The sequence below is a fragment of the Lagenorhynchus albirostris genome, chromosome 6 (genome assembly GCF_949774975.1).
Source record: "Lagenorhynchus albirostris chromosome 6, mLagAlb1.1, whole genome shotgun sequence".
NCBI classification, from domain to species: Eukaryota; Metazoa; Chordata; class Mammalia; order Artiodactyla; family Delphinidae; genus Lagenorhynchus; species Lagenorhynchus albirostris.
In genome coordinates this window covers 54,756,367-54,780,803 of record NC_083100.1, presented here as the reverse complement: position 1 = coordinate 54,780,803, position 24,437 = coordinate 54,756,367, and the positions used below count along the sequence as shown (strand labels likewise).

Sequence of the window (24,437 nt, the reverse complement as noted above, 5' to 3'; positions counted from 1 at the left end):
GCCTGCGCGTCCGGAGCCTGTGCTCCGCAATGGGAGAGGCCACAGCAGTGAGAGGCCCGCGTACCGCAAAAAAAAAAAAAAAAAAAAAAAAAAGAAGTTATCTTATTACCTTGAGCTGGCTGGTTTGGGTCAGCATGTTTATAGCAGCAAGGTTGTGAACCCCAGAGGGTCTCATTCGTAGGTTGTTGACGAGGTCTGGGAATCTGTTGTTTATAGAAGCTTCCGCAGGAGACTGTTATTCACCCAGGTTTGGACATCATTGCTCTTACAGAGTACATTTTCAGGTGTTTCATTAGGACTATAAAAACATCATCCCAAAGGACCATAAGTTTACAAAACTGCTTTATTTATTTATTTGCAGTACGCGGGCCTCTCACTGTTGTGGCCTCTCCCGTTGCGGAGCACAGGCTCCAGACGCGCAGGCTCAGCGGCCATGGCTCACGGGCCCAGCCGCTCCGCGGCACGTGGGATCTTCCTGGACCAGGGCACGAACCCATGTCCCCTGCATCGGCAGGCGGACTCCCAACCACTGTGCCACCAGGGAAGCCCAAGAGTTATTATTAATGCAATTCTGCCGTCTTTCAGTGAGAGTAAGATAACTGTTACTATAGAGAAAGTAGTAGAATTACTACTTCTTCAGTCATGGCCTTCTGGCTTCGGTGATTTTAATATTTTATGCTATTCCAAAAATAATAAAAGTAATTCCTTGAAGGACATTATTAAGAAGGCAGCAGGCAAGTCCGTGCACCACTTTTGCTGTAGACATTCAGAGGGATGCAGAATGTGCATTGCCATCCGCTGCTGTTGCTTTCCCACTGGCAGGTATCTAGGGCATCTGTCTCTACTCACTTTGTCAGCTTTCTCTGTAAATTCCGATGCTCTGGTCATGACATGGTGCTAACTATGGTTGCTAGATTGACCAAGTAACATAATGGCCATGTCAGGTACGGATTCTTTGCTTTCAAAAGGGTCCTCAGGTGTGGTACACCTGCAGGGTGTTTGAACACATCTTTCTGTGGAAATAAGAATGCACAGTATTCGGGAACATTTATTCTTACAGCATTTATAACTGAGCTGTTAGCTACCATTTATGGAGTGCCTGCTGTGTGCCAGCATGTAGGCAGCACTGTCCATACACTGGGTGCCAACTCAGTGACTTGCAATGTTTTCCAAGCTAGACATTAACATCCCCATTTTACAGATGGAAAACATGGAGGCTGAGAAAGGTTCATGATCTGCCCAAGGCACATGGTAGATAGCAGCATGGGGGTTGGTATGCTTGTCTGTGTGACTGCAAAACTCATGTTGTTTTCTCTGCGTCAGACACTGCATTCCTGAAGTAAAAGCTAGCTGGCTTGCTCTTAGTTTTTGAAACTTGGAAACAAACCTCAAGGGTGTACCATATTTAAGAGTGCTGTAGCCTTTTTTGTTTGTTTGTTTTACTCATTTCTGCCCCTCTGTTTCCATGAAAGGTTGTGGTAGATGTGTTCAGTTAGTCTTGAGGTTAAACACTACTTGAAATTGCTGTGATTTTTTGTCGTCTAACATTAGCTTTAACTTTAGTAGAGGGCAGTATTTAAAAGCTTGGAGTCCAGAGGAGAATCTTGATTTCCATTCCAACTCCAATACTTATTGACTCTGTGTCATTAACCTTACTGTGCCTCTCTCTGTTCAGTCAGCCATAAAATAAATTTAATAGTAATTAGTTAAAGGCTTTTTATGAAGACAGAATGAAATAATCCATGGAAAGCATAGAGACAGGGATATAGGAAGCACTAAATATTAACTCTCACCACTGTCATCATCATCAACACTATAAAGGTTACTAGTATTACTGAAATAGTGTTGCTATGTCAGAATTAGGTAGAACTAGAAGAGAGACAAGTCTAACAGCCAGAAGCTTGAATAAGAAAATACTTTAGAAGTTTATAAATCATTTTGGATATTATTCTTTGAAAATATTTTATGTAATTCATGAATAGAAAAATAGCTTAGATAAAATAATGAGACGAACAATTTCAAAGGAGTTAACATTCAGAGAGTAATGGTCCAGTTCTCCTTATTACGTCTTAAATTTGTACGAAAAGTGAGTCTGTACAGAGGTTGGTAGCCACAACCTAAAATATTTCCAGCAGTTCTCTTACATCTTTAAAATGAAATTAAAGTAAACGACAGGCTGGACAAACCAAGAGACTCATTCAGCAGTTCTGTGGACTTTCATTTTGAGAGTCACGTTTCTCTCTGCGGGAGTCGCAACTAAACCGTTCAGCTATTGTTAAATGTCTCATCGTCTGTTTACCCACATCTTTGACACCAGGTAAACCAGACTTTAGTCATGTTGGCAGATTTCCGCTTGCTGCCGAGGAGGTATTGAGATCAGTGGATGCTACCTGGGGAACAAACTTTTACCAAATTAAAGAGCTGCAGTGAAGTATGTGTGCTAGACTCCTGGTTTTAAGCTAAGTGTGCATCAGTTCTCTCTGAGCAGGGGGAACACAGGATGGGTGAGTACTTCCACCTTCTCTGTGTGTTCTTAGTTCCTTAAAAAACTGATCTGGAATGAACCTAAGTTCATCAGTTGTCACAAATGGTACCACTCTGGTCAGAGGTGTTGATAATGGCGGAGAGCTATGCATGCGTGGGGGCAAAGGGTATATGGAACATCTCTGTACCTTCTCTTAGTTTTGTTGTGGAGTTAAAACTGCTCAAGGGAAAAAAAAAAAAGTCTTAAAGAAAAAAACACTGACCTGGAAATTAAGTTGTAAGTTTAGTATTTGAAAGAAAACTTGATTTTAAAAGAATAATTAACAGGTTTATGTAACCCTTTAGTTAACCTGCTTATATAATATGTATAACACCTTGAAGGTACGTGGCATGTGTTTCCAAGTCACCATGAAAGAATATGAAAATAGCCAGCTTGTGAACAAAAGTCCGAAGAAGTACAGCACAAATTTTGATATTAAAGGGAACGTTATGAAGATTTAATTTGTTACTGAAGCTGTTGCCACATTATATTTTTTTGTGTTCTCCATTGACCAGTCACAGCTTCAAATCTAATAAACAAGAGCTCTGTGATTAATTCACCAGATGTTCCTATTTTAAAAGTCCTTATTTTAAAGTGTTTTCAAAAGTTCTATTCTATTGGAGCTGTGATTTTGATATTTCCAAGATGAAGCTAAAAGGCAGTTTTATACCTGATCTTGTGTTAATGATTGCTGAGGGACTGTTCTCTACAAATTAATCAGAGAGCACTGAAAAATTCTAGAAATTGACTGGCTATGGTATGCAGGGCCTTGTGCTAGGGGTAAAGGGAGTGGGATACCAAGGTGAAGATGGGCTGGTTCTTACTTTCATGGAGCATCCAGTTGAACTAGAATCCAAGACTGAGTATGACAGATTTGGAAACTGTCTTCTTCATATCTTCAATATTAAAAAGTAGCATTCAAGTACTTGGATATTTCATTAAAAACAATGAGTGGTTGTGTATGTAATTACAAAACTTAAGGGATATACTTTTGGCTCTTATTTAAAAACCATGAGTTTGAAGCCAATTCTTAAGGTAGTGGATTAATTTTTTATTATTGGATAGATGATACGTTCGAATAATATACAAATATACGATATACTGCACAAGTTTGTATAAGACCTTTTGACTTCTTATCATTATAAAATTAAATGAAATAGCTTATTTTTTGAAGCTAGTTACATTTATAATAATAGGTATCAGCTGGTAGTTTTATAAATCATGCTTTACTTTTTCAGTAAAATATATATATATATTTGTGGTAATAAAAATATTCATGTACTTACTGTATCTTAGGAAACATTTTTATAATTCTCTGTTCCTTGGAAAATCAACAAAATTTGGGGTTTGGATTGTTCATTCAGTTTACATGTGTACTATATTATAAATGTTTGAAATGAATGAACCTCTTACTTTTCTTCCCTAATATGAACTTTTGTAAAATCGGGTGGAGAAAAGACTAATGTTGTGTTTCTTGTGACAGGTACTGCAGTAGGTATTTTACAGATGCTGTCCTGGTTTGTTTGGTCACTAACCCTTCTGACCCACAAAATCCCAGCAACATTTTAAGTATCCCCAGGTCTCTATATAGAGACAAAACTCATTTTTTTTATCACACTTCAAATACCCTAAATTGATTTCTGTTTCTGTGGCTTGATTTGTAAATTAGGCGATTTACTTTCTTTCACCTGGCTAAGTTCCTGAGTTAATCCTTTATTTCTTGCCTGCATAGTTGCTAAGGTCAAGTTTCTTTCCAAGTTTTGCATTTCTTACCATGTTTATTTGTTGGGGGGAGGGGGAAGCCGGAGGAAATGTTATGTGTATTTTATTGCCTAGCCATCTGCAAGTGTGAAGATAAAGAAGGATCCTTATGTTATGTACCCTCTGAAAACTCCACTATACATTAGTGAGAGAATGAGAGTAAAAAAGGCAAATAACATCTTGGTATTGTTATAAAAACAATTTTCACCTTGCACATGCCCTGAAAGGGCCCTGGGGACCTCCAGGGTTCATGGACAACCGTTTGAGAAGCACTGCTGCAGAAGCTAGAGGGGTGGGGAGAGTAACAGTGGGGTGGGAACTTTGACTTCTTTTATATATTTCTATGCTGTACTTGAATTTTTTATAATGAGCATATATTACTTTTGTCATTTTTAAACACAAAAAAGAAGTTGAAGGGGTGTGAGGGGAGATGATTACATCCTAGAAAGTAATACAATTTTTGCTTCAACAACAATTCTCATTTTAGTTCCTAATTATATGATCTCAGAATAAATCTAAATTTCATATTCAGCTGCTATGTTTTAAATAGGATCCCATACAGAATATTAACATGAACAAGTAAATAATGCAAGTCCCAGGTCATTTGTTCCCATTGTCTTTTTTTTTTTTATTGGAGTATAATTGCTTTACAATGTTGTGTTAGGTTCTACTGTACAGCAAAGTGAATCAGCTATACGTATACATATATCCCGTCTTTTTTGGATTTCCTTCCCATTTAGGTCACCACAGAGCACTGAGTAGCGTTCCCTGTGCTGTACAGTAGGTTCTTATTAGTTATCTATTTTATACATAGTATCGATAGTGTATATATGTCAATCCCAATCTCCCAATTCATCCCACCCCCTCCTTTCCCCCTTGGTATCCATACGTTTGTTCTCTATGTCTGTGTCTCTGTTTCTGCTTTGTAAATAAGATCATCTATACCACTTTTTTTAGATTCCACATAGATGTGTTAATATATGATATTTGTTTTTCTCTTTCTGACTTACTTCACTCTGTATGACAGTCTCGAGGTCCATCCACATTTCTACAAATGACCCAATTTTGTTCCTTTTTATGGCTGAGTAATATTCCATTGTATATATGTACCACATCATTCAGAGTAATAATAGTAAAGATGATCCAAAATCTCAGAAATAGAATGGAGAAAATACAAGAAACATTTAACAAGAACCTAGAAGAACTAAAGAACAAACAGTGATGAACAACACAATAACTGAAATTAAAAATACACTAGAAGGAATCAGTAGCAGAATAACTGAGGCAGAAGAACGGATAAGTGAGCTGGAAGATAGAATGGTGGAAATAACTGCCGCAGAGCAGAATAAAGAAAAAAGAATGAAAAGAGTTGAGGACAGGGGACTTCCCTGATGGTCCGGTGGTTAAGAATCCACCTTCCAATGCAGGGGACTAGGGTTCAGTCCCTGGTCGGGGAACTAAGATCCCACATGCCACGGGGCAGCTAAGCCTATGCGCCGCAACTGCTGAGCCCAGAGCCACAATGAAGGATCCCACATGCCGCAACAAAGTTCCCGTGTGCCTCAACTAGGACCCGACAGAGCTAAATAAATACATAAAATAAATATTCTTAAAAAGAAAAGAATTGAGGACAGTCTCAGAGACCTCTGAGACAACTTTAAACGCACCAACATTCAAATGATAGGGGTCCCGTTGTCTGTTAAAGATCTGAACACACACTCCCTGTTTTTCTCTCTGTAGTATGCCTTTGCTTCTGACTCTCCCACAAAAGGTGCTGATGTTGAGTATGTCGATGCTCAGTCCCTTGTATCATTTTTCCCTGCTAATTCAAGTGAACCTGGGAATGGAAAGAGCAGAGTCCCATTTAATGCTTAAATCGTCCTTGGACACTTCAGCTGTCGGATTAGGAATTCTCGCTCTCCCTGCCCAGCTTTGTATTTGGCCCCAAAATATCTGTTCTTATTTCTTCTGCTTCCTCACAAGTTGGAGAAATAGGAGCAATTCCTAAATCTTTCACTTCAGTTATCCTCTTTCTAATAAATGACTTAAAAAAGCATTCAGGTAGGATTTTAAAAATTTACGATCAGACTTCTTGTTTTCAAGGTAACAGAAATAACCAAAAGCTTGAAAACCTAAAGAAATTAGAATAATTTGGCTCAGGTCAAAGTGTAATTTTCTTTATGAAAAAAGCAAACATTAATCTGATAGTTTTCCAGTGAGATACTAAAAAGAGACCTTAATAAGTAATAAAATCCAACTTTGTCTATTGAAACAATGAAATGTTATAACTAGAGGAAAAATGTTACATTTTCAGCCTATATCTAAATATTAACTCCATTGAATTATTCCTTTAACGTCTTTCAGATTTATCCCTTCATATAAAGTGCTTAATTTTTTCCAAATATAATGTATATTTTTTGCACTAAAAAATTAGGAAGAAATTAAGAAAAAATTAAAAATCATCTATAATCCCACCACCTCTATACAGCTACTGTTAACATTCTGAAATATATTTTGATTATATGTTTAACATCATCATATTCTACATACTCCTTATAGCCTGATTTTTTAGTTTACAGAACATCATGGCTATTTTTTCCATACCAATAAACAGAAATTCATGTTGTCACTTTGATTCACTGCATGTTATATCCTTATAAGTCTGTACTATTCTCATATGTATTCGATTTTTTTTTAATTTTTATTTATTTATTTTTGGCTGCGTTGGGTCTTCGTTGCTGCATGCGGACTTTCTCTAGTTGCGGCGAGCGGGGGCTACTCTTTGTTGCGGTGCGTGGGCTTCTCACTGCGGTGACTTCTCTTGTTGCAGAGCATGGGCTCTAGGCGCATGGGCTTCAGTAGTTGTGGCATGCAGGCTCACTAGTTGTGGCTCACGGGCTCTAGAGTGCAGGCTCAGTAGTTGTGGCGCACGGGCTTAGTTGCTCCGTGGCCTGTGGGATCTTCTGGACCAGGGCTGGAACCCTTGTCCCCTGCCTTGGCAGGCAGATTCTTAACCACTGTGCCACCAGGGAAGCCCTAGATTTTTTTTTTACTATAATAAAATAATGCTTTAGTAAGCACGTCTGTTCCTATATCTTTCCATACCAGTCTGATCATTTCCTTAGGGCAAAGACTTAGCTGTGGGATTGCTGGGTCATTGCGGCAGGTACTTTTTTTTCCAAAGACTTTTTAATACAATTGCAAAATTCCTCTTTAGAAAGACTGTACCCAGTTTATACTCCCTTTCCCCCAACGCTGATCTATTCTTCAATGTAATGGGTTTTTAAAAAATCATTATTATTTTGGTTTTCACTTCTTTGAAAATCTTTGTGGTTGAAGTTGAACATCTTTTCAAATGTTCTGCACAAGTTGCCTGTTCATGTGCTTTGCCTCTTTTCCTGTTGGAATATCATCTCACTGATCTGTGAATGCTCTTTATAGTCTTTGAAAGACATCTACTGCTTATTATATGTGATGTCTTGTTTTCTTCTCTGTGCATTTAAGAATTGTCATATTATTATAATTATAATAATTATAATATTATAATATATAATTATCCTATAAGGATTATAAGAAACTCTAGAGACTGAATGGTATTAAGGCTCTGGGCTTTTTGATGTAGACCTTTCTCTTTGTCTCCTGCCATTGGAGAGATGAGCAAATATTTCTATGTAAGGCTAATTGTCTAAGTAGTAGGTGTGCCACCATTCTCATAGTTATAAAAATGTTGAGACATAATCCATGTTTTTTTTTTTAATGTATGTGTTCTCTGACTCTTTCTCTAAGACTGAAACCAGCGTTGCAGCAGAAATTCACCAGCAAGTCCATAAGGGGAGAAAACAAGATCCTTATCCTCGCATTTTTCTTACAGTTGTTGCTACCTTTGGTCCCCTCAGGAACTTGCGGTTTTTAATATAGCTCACTGTTCTTACTGTGATCTGTGTGATCTCACCCCCATGTCCATCGACATGAGAAATGGGTTCTCTAACCCTAGGCTGTATTTCCATGTATTTTCAGAGTATCCACATACTGGAGAGGACTTCTTCCTCTAGCACTGAACCTTCTGTAAGTCGGCAACTGCTGGAACCGGTCCCCCTCTCCAAGGTCAGTGACAGAATGTGTTGCTTTCTCACATGGTAGGATGCCTGGCCTGTGGCCAGTTGAACAATACCTCTTACACCTGACTCCCCTAAGGTAGCTGTGACACCCATTGTAGAGCTGCTCTTTCACTTCTTTCCATCTCCAGTATGTAGGGTTTCTTTGCCCTGCGTAAGGAGGAAAGAGATGAAAGTGTATTTGCTGGGATGTGCAGGGTTACATAGAAACATCCGGAATTCTCTTTATTTTAAGGGAAAAGGGCAAGAGAAACTCTTTGTCATTCCCTGTTGGTAAGATGAGCTAATATTTCTATATCGAGGTTATAGAAAAAAATCACTGGGTCCAGCAGTAACAACACAACAACAGGTACAATTGTTGCCCATGCACTGCACACCAGGTGCTATACTAAGTGCTTAGATACATGATCCCGTTTACTATGATCCTTATGAGCAGTTCCATGCAGTGTAGGTTTTTATTACATTTTACAAGTATGGAAACCGAGAGTTAGTAACTTGCCCAAAGTCAAAAAAGCTGCTAAGTAGCAGAGCAGGAATTCAAACTCAGACTTGTTTAAGCTCTACCCCACCTGCAGAGTAAAACAGTCCCTAGCCAGAGGGGCTGTTGTACATTCAGAGTTCCAGTCCCCTTCTCACATCTGGCCTTCCTAGCAGTGAGCTCTGAGGAGAACCCTGCGGACTACTAATGAAGACCTTTTCTGTTTCATGGAAGCCAGTGTCCCCTCCCCTTCAGCTTTCTCTTCCTCGGACTAGGAGAATATCTAAACTCATTTATGTCTAAAATGCAAAAATCACAAAGAAAAGTCAAGGAGACACCATCCTACTCACCCCCACCCCTTGCTCGATTCCCTGAGATTTTCGGTGGGTTGGCTCTCCTACTGAGAAACTCAGAAAATAGAACGCATGGGGATTTTGAATCCAAATATAAAAACAGCACTTCAATCTCCCCGAAAGATTAACTTCTAAGTATGTATAAGTGATCCATCCACATTGCTTTTCCTATATTAAACAGAATCCTTTAGGAAAAGAACGCTCTACCACACTACTATATTGTAGAATACAGACATTTGTACCTCTTTACACTTTGAAGGCATTACAAACTATAAAGTTTATTCCATCAGACAGGAGTAGACTGCTGAACTAAAAAAGGGGGAGTTATTAAACTATTTTTAAAAAACTTAGAAATGAAAAATGATCTTATTTCTATTTGAATGGCAAACAGAGAATGTCTACTTGGTAAATGTGACGACTAATCTCTTTGAAACCTCAGTCCCCTCTTATACACAGCTAAAGGACAGAGAGGATAAATATTGATTTAGGGGTGATGGAGAAGGCAGCTAACATTGACTGAGCACCCACTTTGAGCCAGGCACTGGATTAGTACATACATCCTCTCAGTCAGTCCCCAACTCGATGAAGTGAGTACCGATACCATTCTCATTTTGTTGATAAGGAAACTGAGACCTGGGGTATGTATAAGTAAGTTGTCCAGAGTCAGATAGCTGTGAAGTATGTGACATTTAGAGCAGTGGAAACAGAGAAAGGAGGACTTGTAGAATGAGACACAGAAATGGAAAGGAGAGGTGCTGGTATTAAAACAACAAGTAGGGAGCGACACATACACATGCCTTGCTCTGGCCACTCCTGGCCCAGCAGCTACATCTCCAGCTTCTTGGGCATTTCACTTCATGCTCCAGCTGCAGCCACCTGCATGCAGTTCCCTCCGGCCATGCCTCTCTCTCTTCCACTGTTGGGCATCTGTTTCTTCCACCAGGCCTGCAGGAATGCTGTCCTGCTCCCTTCCCCTTTCTTCACTGAAATAAACTCCAACTTCTTTTAAATTAGGCCCACAGAAACGCTTTCTCAAGTGCTGGTCATTGACTCCCTCAGCCCCAGGCTGTCTTATGTAGCCCGTCTCTGTACCTACCACACTCATTACTTTAGTTCACATTCTTCCTTTATGTCAGATTCCCTAGGACAACCTGCGACTGAGCTTAAGGTGCCTGTGATTTATGGAGGAAGAACCCTTAGGAGGAAAGGGGTGAGCGAAGAGGTTAGGACAGGTGTCGGTGCTAAGCAATAGGGAGTTCCAGCTGGAGTCCACCCTCAGCCTGATCCCATGGTGAGCTCTGGAGCATGAGTTTACCTCACAGAGTTGGACTCACCCTGAGGCAAGAAGGACTTCTCATTCCCTCAGATGTTTGTACCCTTGTGTCCTTCAGTCCTTGAGAGCCGTGGGAGAGGGTCATGCTACAGCATAATTTCCCAGGTGATGCCCCAGCTTGGCCAAACAGCAATTCCTGGTAGAAGAAGGAAGCTGTTAGCCTTAGCAGTTCACAGTGCTCACAGCAGCTGGGACATGGGTCCACTGGCCTGATACAGGGATCTGGGTAGGGCACCAACAGTATCCACTTCCCATTACTCCTCCGTGCAGCTGCCCGCTTGGACCTTGCTGTACAACTAATACTCTTGTGTTTTTCTGTTAATAGATAACACATCTCTTGGGACCTGATGAAATCAGAGAATCCCATCCAATCCAGACACCATAGCATCTCACCATCTCTCAGCCCCTTTGAGAGAAGATGGGCTTCCTGGGCACTGGTTGGTGGTGGAAGAACATTGTTTGAAGTACACATACTCCTGTCTCAGGATTTTTCCAGTTTCTTTGTTTGGTGCTTTCACCTCCTAAAGCATTCCATATATCCCCTGCCCACTCACACATACACAGAGAATATACCCTTGAGAAAGGAAGTGTCTCTGGCTTTTTCAAATGAGCAGACTGGGGCTATAATTAGGTTACTTTCTGTTTTTAGGTATTGTTATTACATCAAAGGTCTTTTTAAAGCCTCTGTAAGAGCAAAAATGTTTGTATAATCTGATTCAAGTACTGATGTGATCACATTAGGGCTTTTGACTCTGTTTCTAAGTAAACCTATGAAAGTTGGTGGCTTTTAAGCAGAAAATTAATATCAATTGAAATTATGAAAAAATTATTCAATCTTCAGAAAGTAATTTTAGCTTTCTCAAGATAGACCTGGTCTACTAAGTATAGAGATGGATTGTACTAAGTCCTGGGATGGGATATTTCATTTCTTACACACCTTATCTGTAACATTATCATCAGTATTTATTTATTTATTTAAAATTTACTTTATTTATTTATTATTTTTGGCTGCATTGGGTCTTTGTTGCTGTGCGCGGGCTTTCTCTAGTTGCAGCGAGCAGGGGCTCCTCCTCATTGCGGTGCGCAGGCTTATTGCAGTGGCTTCTCTTGTTGCAGAGCACAGGCTCTAGGCGCAGGCTTCAGTAGTTATGGCACGCGGGCTCAGTAGTTGTGGCACATGGGCTTAGTTGCTCTGCAGCATGTGGGATCTTCCTGGACCAGGGCTCGAACCCATGTCTCCTGCATTGGGAGGTGGATTCTTAAGTATTGCGCCACCAGGGAAGTCCCCAGTATTTATAATTGAAGTAGAGAGAGTTGTTTGTTCTGGCTTTATCTTTTGCCTTTTTGTCTGTTTGACAGTTTGCTTAACTCTAAGAACTATGTTAGGATTCTTCCTAATTTCTTTTGCTGGGTTTAGTAATTCTGCATCAGAGCGAGTGGAATTATTTGTTCAGAGCTGCTGCATTTATGTTTAAAAAATACATTTTAACTTCTTGCTTTTCCTATCTTACTTATCTATACTCCCCCCCATTTTTTTTCCCTCTGTGGTTAAATTCCCAAAGAAGAAAAAAACTGCTGTGATAGAGATCAGTAGTCATAGCTCCACAGGGACAAGCTACTACTACATTCTGATTTTAATTAGAAAAAAATTCAAAAAGCATTTGTACTTATTATTAAATGTTTCCATTTTCATTAGTACACACACACAATAAATACACACACACACACACACAATAAATCAAAGATGAACACTAGCCTTCAGATAAGATAAGATCTAGCCAAAAATAAAAATGCTATTCTTCTGGAGATGGTATCTATGGATGGGGCTACTAAAAATAGAAATATCATTAAATACAGCTGATATCTCTCTAAGAACAGAGAGAGCACTAATGAATATATGTACACATGTATAGAGAGTTATTCTTTTAATTTCTTGATTATACCAAGGCTTTCTAAAAGAAATCTATAGAAATCCATCACTTTTATGAATAAAAATCCATCATTTTTATCTACTTTGCTGATGAGAGTAGAAAGCCAAAGATACTGGACTTTTTATGAGAAACTACTATTTTCTTCTATTATTCTAACATTATTTATAAGCAATGCTCACCTGAATTCAATTGCAATTCATTATTAAAAACTGAAAATTCTAAAACGCTCTGCTTTGTACTCCTGATGATAATCCCTTTTATTGTCCAAAAAACATGGTATAGAGCCTTAAACTGTCTCATCAGAAATATATATATATATATATATTTTTTTAGGTAAGAAGTGGATTTATTTAGAGAGATACACATTCCATAGAGAAATATACATTTTAAAATTACTGTATCTAATTAACAGTTCACACCAATCACAGTTTCTGACAGTATTCAAGTAGAAAATCAGTTTGGGGGTTGTTTTCTTATGTTAAGGGGAAATTTACAGCTCCTTCAAAGGGTTCTTAATGTTGCCAAATGAACACTGGTAGGTGAGTTTCTGTAAGGGCTGTAGTTCCTTCACTAGGCACCCCTCAGGGATGACCAAGCAGATGGAGAAATAACACTGATCTCACATTAGTTCTCAGGGCAGTGGTGGTTGTAGGGTTGGGCTTAGATGGGGTAGAAGCACGATGCTGGCCTTAGAGGGCTCTTCAGAAGCCAGGAGTATCTCCTAGGCTTCATGATGTTTTGCATGAAGCAATGTTCAGCCACATCTCCTGGAAACAATTTTCGGTGAAAATCCCCCTCTATTTACACATATTTGGGCTTAGATTTGACTCGGCCATAGGGCCAGCAGCTTCTGAGATGAAAGGAGAAGACAGGGGAAAGAGGCGTGGATGGCAAATACACAGCCCTCTCCCCCCCCTGCTCCTGTGGCCGACATCGGTAACCGATGACGGCCCCTTCGTCCCTGGGTCCTGTCAGAGCCTCACAGTCCTGCAGCAGGTTCTGGGCAGCCACCACCCAGACATTGGGCCAGCAAGTCCAGCGGCCCTGAAATGGAACCCACTGCCATTCCCGTTGAAGTCTTTGTGCTGTGGTCTAAAGATGATTTCTGATAGAACATGTCAGAAGGCAGCTTCCTGAGTCAGTTTGGGTTGGGGCGTTCTGCAGAGGGGCCTGCCCTGATCCGTGGAGCTGCATCCGTCTTTCCAGAGCTGAGGCAGCCGAGCAGGTTATGCTGAGGGAGTTTGCTTCCTTGCACTGTGGGCGGGATTGCAGCGGTCGTGCATGGGATGTGACCTCGTTGTTTCTGCCTCTACTTTGCTGGATTGTGCCCCAAGCCTGAGATCTAGAATAGGAGTGTTTTCCAGATCAGCGGTTACGTTAGAGCTGCGTGAGCCCTTAGAAATCACCTGGTCCAGGGATTTTAAAACCCAGGATGTCGCTAAGGGGCTGGTATCTAACATGGAAGCAGACCCAAGGGGGACTGTGGTAAACTGAAGACGGGCAGCCATCCTTCAGGGCAGGCCCAGCGTTGCCAGATCTTAGGCTTTCACAAAACACTAGAAATTTGGATTTTTAAAGCCTGCAATCCTCTGATGTTTAAAATGTTGACAATTCATTTTTAAAACTTTTTTTAACACCATAGACAAACAAAACGTGTCTCATGGAAGAGGAAACCATGATTTAGTCTGTTTTTAACAGAGGAGGGTGATATGGACTCTAGAATCCCAGATTTCTGGCTCTTTCATGGGCTCCTAAGGGTATGTGTATCTCACGATGTATGTCTTCCAAGCACGGACTTCTTGGTGGGTGTTTGGCAAGCGGGGCATTTTATGCTCACTCTGAAATGCACGCAGCCTCACCGAGAGGAAACATGCCCACAGCACTGCTCTTCAGCATGAGAAGTCATGAGCCACTTAAGCTGCTGCAGCCTTTTCATTTCTACAGAAAACCAGGCCCACACACGCATTGAACATGTTTCACCAAAATGATCTTATTTTAAAACTTTAAAGTGCCTCTGTGCCCAGAGATGAACTGTCTGGGAAAATGCATTTTAAACCTTGTGAATGCAGGCAATCAAAAGTCCATTCTACCCCAGACTCCACCTCCATCCAGCTCATCTCTGATGGACCCTCATACCTCCAGGGGTACCCGGAAACTCGTTCTCACTTCAATTATAAGTGCATAGCTGGGTCTGAGGCTAGAATTTGCTCCAGAATGTTGTTCAGACTTCTGGTGGGTTGAGTATCGCTTTAAAAGCAATTTCTACTTAAGAATCTGCTTTAAGTGTGTCATCAAACACTGAGAAACATGTGATTTGTTTTTCTTCTTTTCTCTCAGGAAGCTGACAGCTGGGAGATTATAGAAGGGCTGAAAATAGGCCAAACCAATGTCCAGAGACCAGACAAACATGAAGGCTTTATGCTAAAGAAGAGAAAATGGCCTTTAAAGGGCTGGCACAAGGTAACATTTTCATCATATTATCTTCAGATCATCTTCATAAATAGAGGCTCTTATTTGGTGTCATTAGGTGGGAAACCAAGAGTACAGTTGTATGTGTAAAGCTAGTCTTCAAGGCCTTGTTTTAACTGTACAGGCTGCAACCTATCATACCTATTTAAGTCTGAGATCTGTAATGTCTGTATGCAGGGAAAAAATATTTTACCCGATATTTAAAATCCAGTTTGGACATATTTTTGTTTACTCTGCTTTTTTTTAACTTAAATTAGTATAAATATGTTCTTATTAAATACTCTTCTAAATATGAGATTTTATAAAATGCAGGCATGGCTTCCATTGGATGGATTTATACTAATTCCATTATTGAACCAGTTCCCTATTGCTGAATATGTAGCATATGTCTAATTTTTTATTGTATGAAGTTGTGATGAACATTCTTATACATGAATTTCCATTTAAGTCCTCGGGGTAGATTCCTGGAATTATTGTTACCAGTGCAAACTAAAGATGGAAACTCACTGATCTTGGAAGTTTGTTTACTGCCCTTTAACGTGTATGGTTTATTCCTCTCTACCCAACTCCACATTCTTTTTCCATCTTCCAGTTTTAATTATGGAGAAAATATTTTACACTGTATTGTTGCAGTTACGTGAGTAGCAGGAATTCTGGATGCTTAGGAGAAGAAAATTGTCCTGTATTTTCAATATAAGCCTTTTGGTAGACCACCAGTATCTTGTCTGAAATCACTGAAAGAACAGGTTCATTACTTGCCACATCTGCTGATGGATTTCATCTCAAGGCAGATGGATTTGTGGGCACAAATGGTGGGCTGGTGGCTGCCCATTGACCCAAAAGGGGAAGTTATGGATTATAACATCCTTGAGGAAATATGTTTTTTGCAATTTAAGAGAAGGATTTAAAAATTAACAGTTGGGAAATGTTGCCCCAACCCCCTATCTCTGAGGGTGGAATAAAAACCGGTCAAAGAGTCTTCTTCCCTCTCACTTGTCAGAAACCTTGGCAGTCGCCCCTGCACCCATAATGTTATACCAGTGCCAGGAATCTCTCCCCACCCTTGTTCTTTCTTGGATTTTGGCCAACTGGCCACACTCCTTCCTGGAATCACCTTTGCCTTTCATCCTGACCTTACCACTTTGCAATTCCTCAAATCAGTGGCCTTGCTTATCTCTTTCCCTGTGACCATCCTATAGGTTATCCCTGCTAGAATTCTTTGATAGATAGGAATGGACAAACAGAAGAAAGGGGTCAAAGAAACACATTTTATATAAATGGCTAACTTTAATTAAGCACTCTCAGTCCATGTTTCAGCAAAACTGGCTGTGGTTCAACAGCACCTCTTTCTGGACCTTCCCTTAGACATTTTGCTACATAAGCAATAGGAGGTTCTCCCTTGCATTGCCTTTTCTCTTGGTCTCTAATACCATCAGATATTTATTCAAGCATCAGCCCATTTGATTGCCCAAGTCATAGGCAATCAAGTGTTTTTCAGCTATAGAGATTCCTTCTTCCAGTGCTTACTTCTTCCCCCCCCCCCACAACCCCAGAACCTATAACAAAGGGGTTACAGTGACCTTCTGTGAGTTCTGTGTAGGGTGTCTCCAGGCCTGACTGCCTGTCACCTCAGCAGCTAAGAGTTCCTGAGTCACATAAAACCTTCCCAGCAGAGTAATTTACCAGCCACAGAAAGACTCCCTGCATCTGTAGAGACTAGAGGAGGACACTGGACCCATTGTTTGATTGGGTCCTTGAATGCTGTTTTTTCTCTAGTCAATTGTCCATGGAAAGGAAGTCAACAGCAGAGAGTTCCTGAGGTTTGTGGAGCAAAAATGGCTAGATTCATTTGGACTGGACCATGAGTGTCTTGAAAGAGACAAAAACTGCCCCAAATATATATATTTTCCCCTTAATATAGTTCAGAAATAATTTTTAACCTCTTTTACTAAGAGTGAACTGCAAGTATTTTGCTAAGTGGAGATGCAAGCATATTGATAAGGCTACTTTTTAAACTTTGCAGATAATTCATTATTCATAGCTCCAGTCCACTGGCTTCTGTTAACAGACACGGGCATTTTCAGAATTATCTATGGTAGCCAGGGAGATTCAGTTTATCTCCAAGGTGGAAAATCCCCTGTAGACAAATTCCTCACAGAATCACTGTGACCTAACTCAGGTTATTTTCATTTCATTTATTTTCATTTCTCACTTTCAAAAACACCCCACCGTGATTCATTTAGAAAGTCTTAGTTGCAGGCCCTGGGATTCCTCCCTTCCCCCCCAACCCCTGACACTCCCATTAAGAAAAACCGTGGTGATGGGGGAGTTCCCTGGTGGTCTAGTGGTTAGGATTCAGGGCTTTCACTGCCATGGCCTGGGTTCAGTCCCTGGTCAGGAAACAGATTCCACAAGCTGTGCGGTACAGCCAAGAAAGAAAAGAAAGAAAGAAAAACAGAAAAGAAAAGAAAAACTGTGGTGAGAGATTTCATCCCCATTGGATTATGTATAAAAGAACCCTACTAGGTAAATAGTATGGAACTCGAGCTAAGATTTCCTTACCATTTCATGTGACTGACTGTGGCCAGGTGCACTGAATTCAAATACATGAAAATGATCAAACATACTGATTACAAAATACCAAGCAATGTTAGATCCACACTTGTGAATGTTTTATATAATTCAAAATACTGACAATAACTGCGGATTGTTTGGTTCTTGCAGCGTTTTTTTGTCCTGGATAATGGAATGTTAAAGTATTCAAAGGCACCACTTGATGTAAGTAGACACAAAGATTGGTTTAGAATTCTGCTTGAAGTGAGTAACCACCACAGTGTACAAGTGTTGTGCCATAGTTACCAGCTCTGTGCATTGCTGTGCCTGTAAGATTTAACAAATGTTGCGTGGAAGGTGTGTTTTACGCTTATGCTCAAGCTAGCATAAAATCTCAAACTGGTGCATGAAGATTTGACTTAACTATTGTGATGTGTGTTGTTAAAAACAGAAGCTTAAACCTAAAAGTCACCAACTAATAAAAATCACCCTTTCTGTCTTAGAGAGAAAACCCAAGTAGGCTTTTTTCCTGCATCTCTCAATAAACTATGCTATATGTGCTTTTTTTGAGGTTTAAAGCAACATTTGTTCTTACTGAAGTCTTTTTAAGACCTATCTTATGAACTTCTTTTCTGTTTCATACATTCTTTTATCTTGGCCATCCCAACTCTAAAATTATTCGAAATTATTTTTCTTTAATATAAAAAGTCATTGTTTGCATGCAAAACTGGGAAGTGCTCTCCTTCTTATCATTGTATATAGGGTAAGTAACAGAGGGCTCAGATTTCAGTTCTGTCCCCAGCTCCTTCATTGAATCAGCTGTGTGTCCTTGACCAGATGAGGGCAGCCAGAAGGAAGAGCTGGCTGCTCCGTGCACTCTGTACTAGCTGCCCAGTTTTGCCCCAGCAGCAGTCTTCTAGCTGATTACTTGGGGATCTTCTGGGTTGTAGGTCAGAGATTGACCACAGTTATTTTAGGAACCAGTAAAGGTACCTTTTTTAGGATATAAACTGTGCAATCTAGAATTATGAAGTTATGCCAAAAACAGGAATGAGATGAATAGTCTTACTTATTGAAATTGGTATGAAGTCACTGCAACTTCAGCTGTCCTCAGATTCAGGACCTTAACTTCAGAACCTTAGCCATTTCCTCTTTGTAGAGGTGGTGTGATGTTCCATCTCCTATAGATAAGTTAAAGATTACATTAAGCTTACTTCAGTACAAAATCACATCAAATCACATGTCCTTCCAGCCTTTTTACCAGTCTTTTGATTTCAGATTCAAAAAGGGAAGGTCCATGGAAGCATCGATGTCGGACTCTCTGTCATGTCAATTAAAAAGAAAGCTCGGAGAATAGACCTTGACACAGAAGAACACATCTATCATTTAAAGGTAAAATTGCCTTTCAACAGTTTCTCTGCCAATATCTGGGGAAATCACTTGCCTATATCAGTGGTAAACAGGAGATTGGTTTCACCATTACCTACTCCTCTTGTTTATTGTTTTAGGTGAAATCCCAGGACTGGTTTGATGCATGGGTCTCCAAACTGCGCCATCATCGATTGTATCGGCAGAATGAAATTGTGAGATCACCACGAGATGCTAGTTTTCACATATTTCCTTCAACCTCCACAGCTGAATCCTCACCAGCTGCTAATGTTTCTGTTGGGGATGGAAAGGTATGACATTGTTATATGAAAGTCAGCCCAGAAATTGCTTGGAAAATTATGCAAACATGTTAACTGTGTCTCATTTTACAAACCAGAAAGAGAAGGTGTGCTTTGTAAACTAACCCTCAGAAGACAATAGTGATATTTACCATCAAAGTTAATTACAAGTATAGATTAGGTGGAAACGTGGACCAAGAGAATTAAGTTTTCCTTTCTATGAATGGAGTACATCTAAATTGTATGTGGCTTTGTGGGAATATTAAGAAGTGGAGTGAACATTTGGTTAATCAGCACCTAGAAATTGATGTCTTCCTGGGTGGTAATAGGAAGACCACAAAGTTTTTAAAGTGAAGCTTGTTTTTTTGCCTTGAGCTGTAATATATACATGACCGTGAGAAAGACCAGTGAATTTCCCCATGAGGTTAACACAAGTGGGCTAGAGATTGTGACAGTAATATAATATATTTGAATATAATATATTTGAATGACTAGGCACTGTGTTTAAGCATTGGACATTCATTCATCTCTAGTCTTAAATATACCCAAAGCTCAGAGACAGTAAAGAATTTTTCCAGAAGTTAAATAGACATTCAACAGCTAAGCCAAGGTCAGAATCTTCATCTTTGTTTCCAAAATCAGTGCCTTTTTCATTATACCAGCTACCAGATTAAGGGAGGCTGAAGCTATTCTTTCGGCTGTATTAAGAGTTCTTTTTCTGTGTTGCTGAAAAGCTAGAGGTGTTGCCTGTTAAAAACCAAGGTGAAGACAATAGACAGGGAGACAGCTATTTCTGCCTTTGCCTCAATAATTAAGTTTTCTGAACCATAGCCACATTGCACCGCCCAGGGGTCTTCCGGTTTCTCACTTGGCACCTGAGATTGAGAATAGAGACATCTGTGAATAACTAGCTGCCACAAGGAGTGGAGTTCAAATGTGTTTCAGCGAAGATTCTGCTTTTCTCTGTTTTCCTACATAGGGATATATGGAATAACATATCCAAGTTTCCTCTGCAAAGCATTGAAAAACCTCATGGAGTAACTGCAAGACTCATCAAATCAGATTAAATGAAACACAGCTGTATTTAGTTTTTGCTATTTTGATGGAAATTACTTACCTAATTTTTGTTAAATCCCGTAAATTGTATTTCACAAGGCTCTCAAACCTTATTTCATTATGGAATATCTCTCTCCTAGGAACAGGGTATTGGGTTAACCCTAGTACTAACTGCTTCTGAAATCAAAGGAAATGAACCAGCAGGTCGGGGTTATTAGGAAGTAGGGCACTTAGTGAATGACCCAACACAAGATGTGCAAGATAGTCCCCAAGTTTCTCTGGGCCTCCTGTGTTCTCATCACAGAATAGAAGGAATCCCAGAGTTAGTCCAAATTAAACAAGAAATGTATCCCCGATGGATATTTAACAAATATAAATGTTTGATCCTTTGGTTCTTCCAGCTTCTGCCTGTGTCTTCGGCACAGAGTGTTGATAAAAGACATATTATTTTCATCCCTTGTGTTATTTGTTAAATAACTTGGGTGACATCCGAGAATTGAGAACTGAAACCAGGTCCTCCCCCCTGTTTGCCTTGGAATAAGAAAGCTCTTCAACTCTGGTTTTCATAGATCTGTTGCTCTAGCTACAAATGACATACCTCTGAGATCTAACTGAGTGAAAGATTTCTGTTACATTTATCAAAATGCAGTAAAGAGTGAAAAGAGCTTTTTATCACTTTGCTTGAATTCTAAGCATCAAATTATGAGACTCTCGAATGTTAATTGGTTTGTGGCCCTGTGAGGGTAATAAATAAGTCTGGGTTTTCTAAGTATGTGCGTCCTTCTCTTCATAATGATTTAGAAGAGACACAGTCAGTTGTAACTGAATATTAAAGTCAAATATGGAGTTTTAAAGTTGTTTCAGCTTTGGGGGAAATAAGTTTCTGCTTTTTTCACAGTGTTTACTGTACTCACTTTAGTATCTACATACTTCATACAACTTTTATTTCACATAAAATCCCTTTAATGGAAAGTCTATCAGCTATAGATAATAATAACTTGGCAAGACTGCCATTTTAGATGTTACAGTTTTCAATACGCATTCACAGCATGACAAGGTTGCTTGCTGGTGGGTAATGTATTTAAGAATCACAGGTAGCTGATGAGACCATGAGTTGATCATAAGGGTACAGAGAGCTTTCGGAAAGGAAAGGCCTTCGCTCATGAGTTGAGTACTGCAACAAGGACACTGTATCAGCTGTAACTTACTGAGTAATGCAAAACTATTGAAAATTTGAGTTGGCATGTCCTTGCGAGTATGAGATATAACATACTTGAATGTTGTCCCCTTTGTTTTCTGGTGGAGATGGCAGCTTAACGAGTGTCGTGTCGTTATTGCTTAGAAATTTTGGCTGTACTGAGCTCATACCACATTTAGCCAAGAGGCTTCTTCCATATTTTGAGCGTGCCTTTTTGTTCCTCTCTTTTTTAATGTCGCTTTGAGTATACTTGTGTTCTTTTTAGTAACCTAAATGTACTATTTCTGCCTAACCATACGCGTTTTTTAATTCATCGTAGGCGCAGCCAAACAGCTTTCCATGGCAGTCCCCTTTACCATGCGGTAGCAGCCTCCCTGCAACCTGCACGACCGGGCAGAGCAAAGTGGCAGCCTGGCTACAAGACTCGGAAGAAATGGACAGGTGTGCAGAAGGTTAGTTCTTGCCCATTGTGGGCTCTCAGGATGAGCCAAAGAAACAGACGCAAAAGGGGCAAATTATGGGTGCTGTACCTTTCACCCCCCAAGCCCCCTTGATTGCCTCCAGCTTTTTTTTTTTTTTTCTTATTTTTATATCCCAGATCTCCTCTTTGCCATGTCTCGGGCTTCTTACCTGTCCGTTCTCCTGCGCCCTCACAACTCCTGAATCTGGTTTTTCCCTTACCCGTACTCCCACCCACTTCAACCCTCTCACTTCATTGCGTTAGCAGTTCCCTCTGGCTTCATTAGCCTCCCACACCCCGGACCCTGGGGGCGATCACCCAGCTGAGTGCTGCCTTGGGAGCACCCTCCAGCCTCGCTGCTGACAGTCTACTAGGTCACTTACACAGCTGCCTTCTCTGCTGCTCCATCTGGCCCACGGAGCAGTGTATGTTTCCCAACAACCAACAATAAACAGCAAAATTATACTGATCTTAGATCCACAGTTACCTGGTAGTGGTGTGCCACTATGGATCAGTTATTAAATATTCCCAGCTAATACATGATTCTTCACTGTACCATCTCTCAGCCTCTTAATCTGTAGAAACTTTCTCCTTCCTTGAAATGAGCCTTAGCACATTGGTCCAAACTGGATCCACAGACCATTTCCAGTCTGTGAGACAGCTTTCATTTGACCTTCAAAAATGAACAAAACAAAACAACACAAAAACAACATAACAAGTATTTAATATATCTAAATTGATTTAATTATCTTGAGATGATGTTGGGCCTAAGTTTTTTGATATTAAATTTTTTTCTTTTATGAAGTTATGGTGAAAGGAGATGTTACGTTATTTTATGTCCTCACTTAGAAAAATTGAAATTTGGCAACCTGTGTTCATGCCCCAACCAATTCTTTTTTTTTTTTTTTTTTTTTTGCTTTACACATGTGTGAACTCAAAGTCTGCAGCATTTTTATTAGCCCTCTCCACATTCCAAACTTAATCTTTATGTGAAAATATGACTTTAAGGGGGATGTTATATTCATAAAGTGTGTCCAGCTAACATTCCATTAAAAGGGTTTTACTTGAGTATATTCACAAAACACACAGACATTACTTTGCCTTTATGAACTTCAGGTTGGGGAAGAAGCTGATCTCACTGTCCTAGACACTGCAGGCTTGCCTCTGCGGCGGTTCTAGACAGTCAGCCTCTCCTCTAATTTCTGCCACTTTGCACACGCTTGTGGAGTTTAACCTGGCCACCGACATTGCTGAAAAGATTGAGACTGTCTACTGGGACAAAGTCCATTCATGTGACCAAAATAAATTGACATTGACCTTGATGCCAAGAAGCCCCTGGCTGGTGGGGGGATGTCTTTGTCTCCCTGTATGCTTCAGATACTCTGTGGCCCATCCCTGTGCCCTCTCTCCAGTCTCGGGGGTGACCCTGCTTCCCCCCGTCCTGATCTCTCTACCTGTGTCCTCATCCTGCCATTCTGTTCTCCTTCAGGATTTAGTGTAGTAATGATCTTCTGTCTTGAGAACAACCTCAGCCTTTCCCACTTCAGTCATTCCTACCCATAGACTTCAGCTTCTCTCCCATCATTTGACTTTGCCCTTTTTGCTCTATAGAAGAAGCATTCTTGGCAGCAGGACACCATCTGCTTTCTGCTTTGTTCTCAAGCCTCATCCTCTGACCCGCCCTGCAAGACCTTCTTTAATGAGCCTCCTCTTTTAGGCCCCATGAAGTTTTCCTTTTTTTCCAACTGCTGCTTCTCTGTTTCATTGGGATTCTCCTCTGGCCAACCTTGGTTGCAGGGATGATCAAGATACAGTATTCTGCTTTTAGCTTCAATAATAGTATAACTATAGCTTGTTGAGTGCTCATATGGGCCAGGCACTGAACTAAGCACTTTACATATGTGGTATTTTATAGATTTTCACAATAGTACCAAGCAGGAATTTTGAACCATGTTTTTATAGGTAGAGAAACTACAGCTCAGAGAGGTGAAGTAACTTGTCCAAGTTACACAGCAAGTACTTGACAGAGCTGAAGGGCTAACCCAGGCCAACTTGATCCTAATGACTGTGCTCTGTGCTTTGGAGATGACAGGCATGCTTCTAGTTTCAACTGCAGTCTCTGGGCTTTTTTTGTTGTTGTTTTTTTGGGGTTTTTTTGCTGTACGCAGGCCTCTCACTGTTGTGGCCTCTTCCGTTGCGGAGCACAGGCTCCGGATGCGCAGGCTCAGCGGCCATGGCTCACGGGCCCAGCCACTCCGCAGCATGTGGGATCTTCCCGGACTGGGGCACGAACCCGCGTCCCCTGCATTGGCAGGTGGGCTCCCAACCACTGCGCCACCAGGGAAGGCTTGCAGTCTCTGTTTTGATGGTGGTAGTGGTGGTAGTGGTGGCAGCTGATAGGTATGGGGTGCTGCAGGCACTGTTCTAGGTGTTTTAAGTGCGTCAACTCATTTAATCCTCTCAACTCCACTTTACTCCACTAGATGAGAAAACTTAGGTACAGAGAAGTTAACTCACTTGGACCCAGTTCACACAGCTA

General features: G+C 40.4%; 1 protein-coding gene across 1 annotated transcript in view; it reads left to right on the top strand.

The window, feature by feature from the left end:
* OSBPL6 (oxysterol binding protein like 6) overlaps positions 1-24,437 on the top strand; it is a 207,317-nt gene that overhangs the window by 134,097 nt on the left and 48,783 nt on the right. The window contains exons 4-9 of the mRNA XM_060152564.1: positions 8,303-8,389; positions 14,833-14,955; positions 17,689-17,742; positions 18,796-18,909; positions 19,026-19,196; positions 21,758-21,890. Of these exons, the coding sequence (XP_060008547.1) occupies positions 8,303-8,389; positions 14,833-14,955; positions 17,689-17,742; positions 18,796-18,909; positions 19,026-19,196; positions 21,758-21,890 (682 nt within the window). The remainder of the gene's footprint in view (positions 1-8,302; positions 8,390-14,832; positions 14,956-17,688; positions 17,743-18,795; positions 18,910-19,025; positions 19,197-21,757; positions 21,891-24,437) is intronic.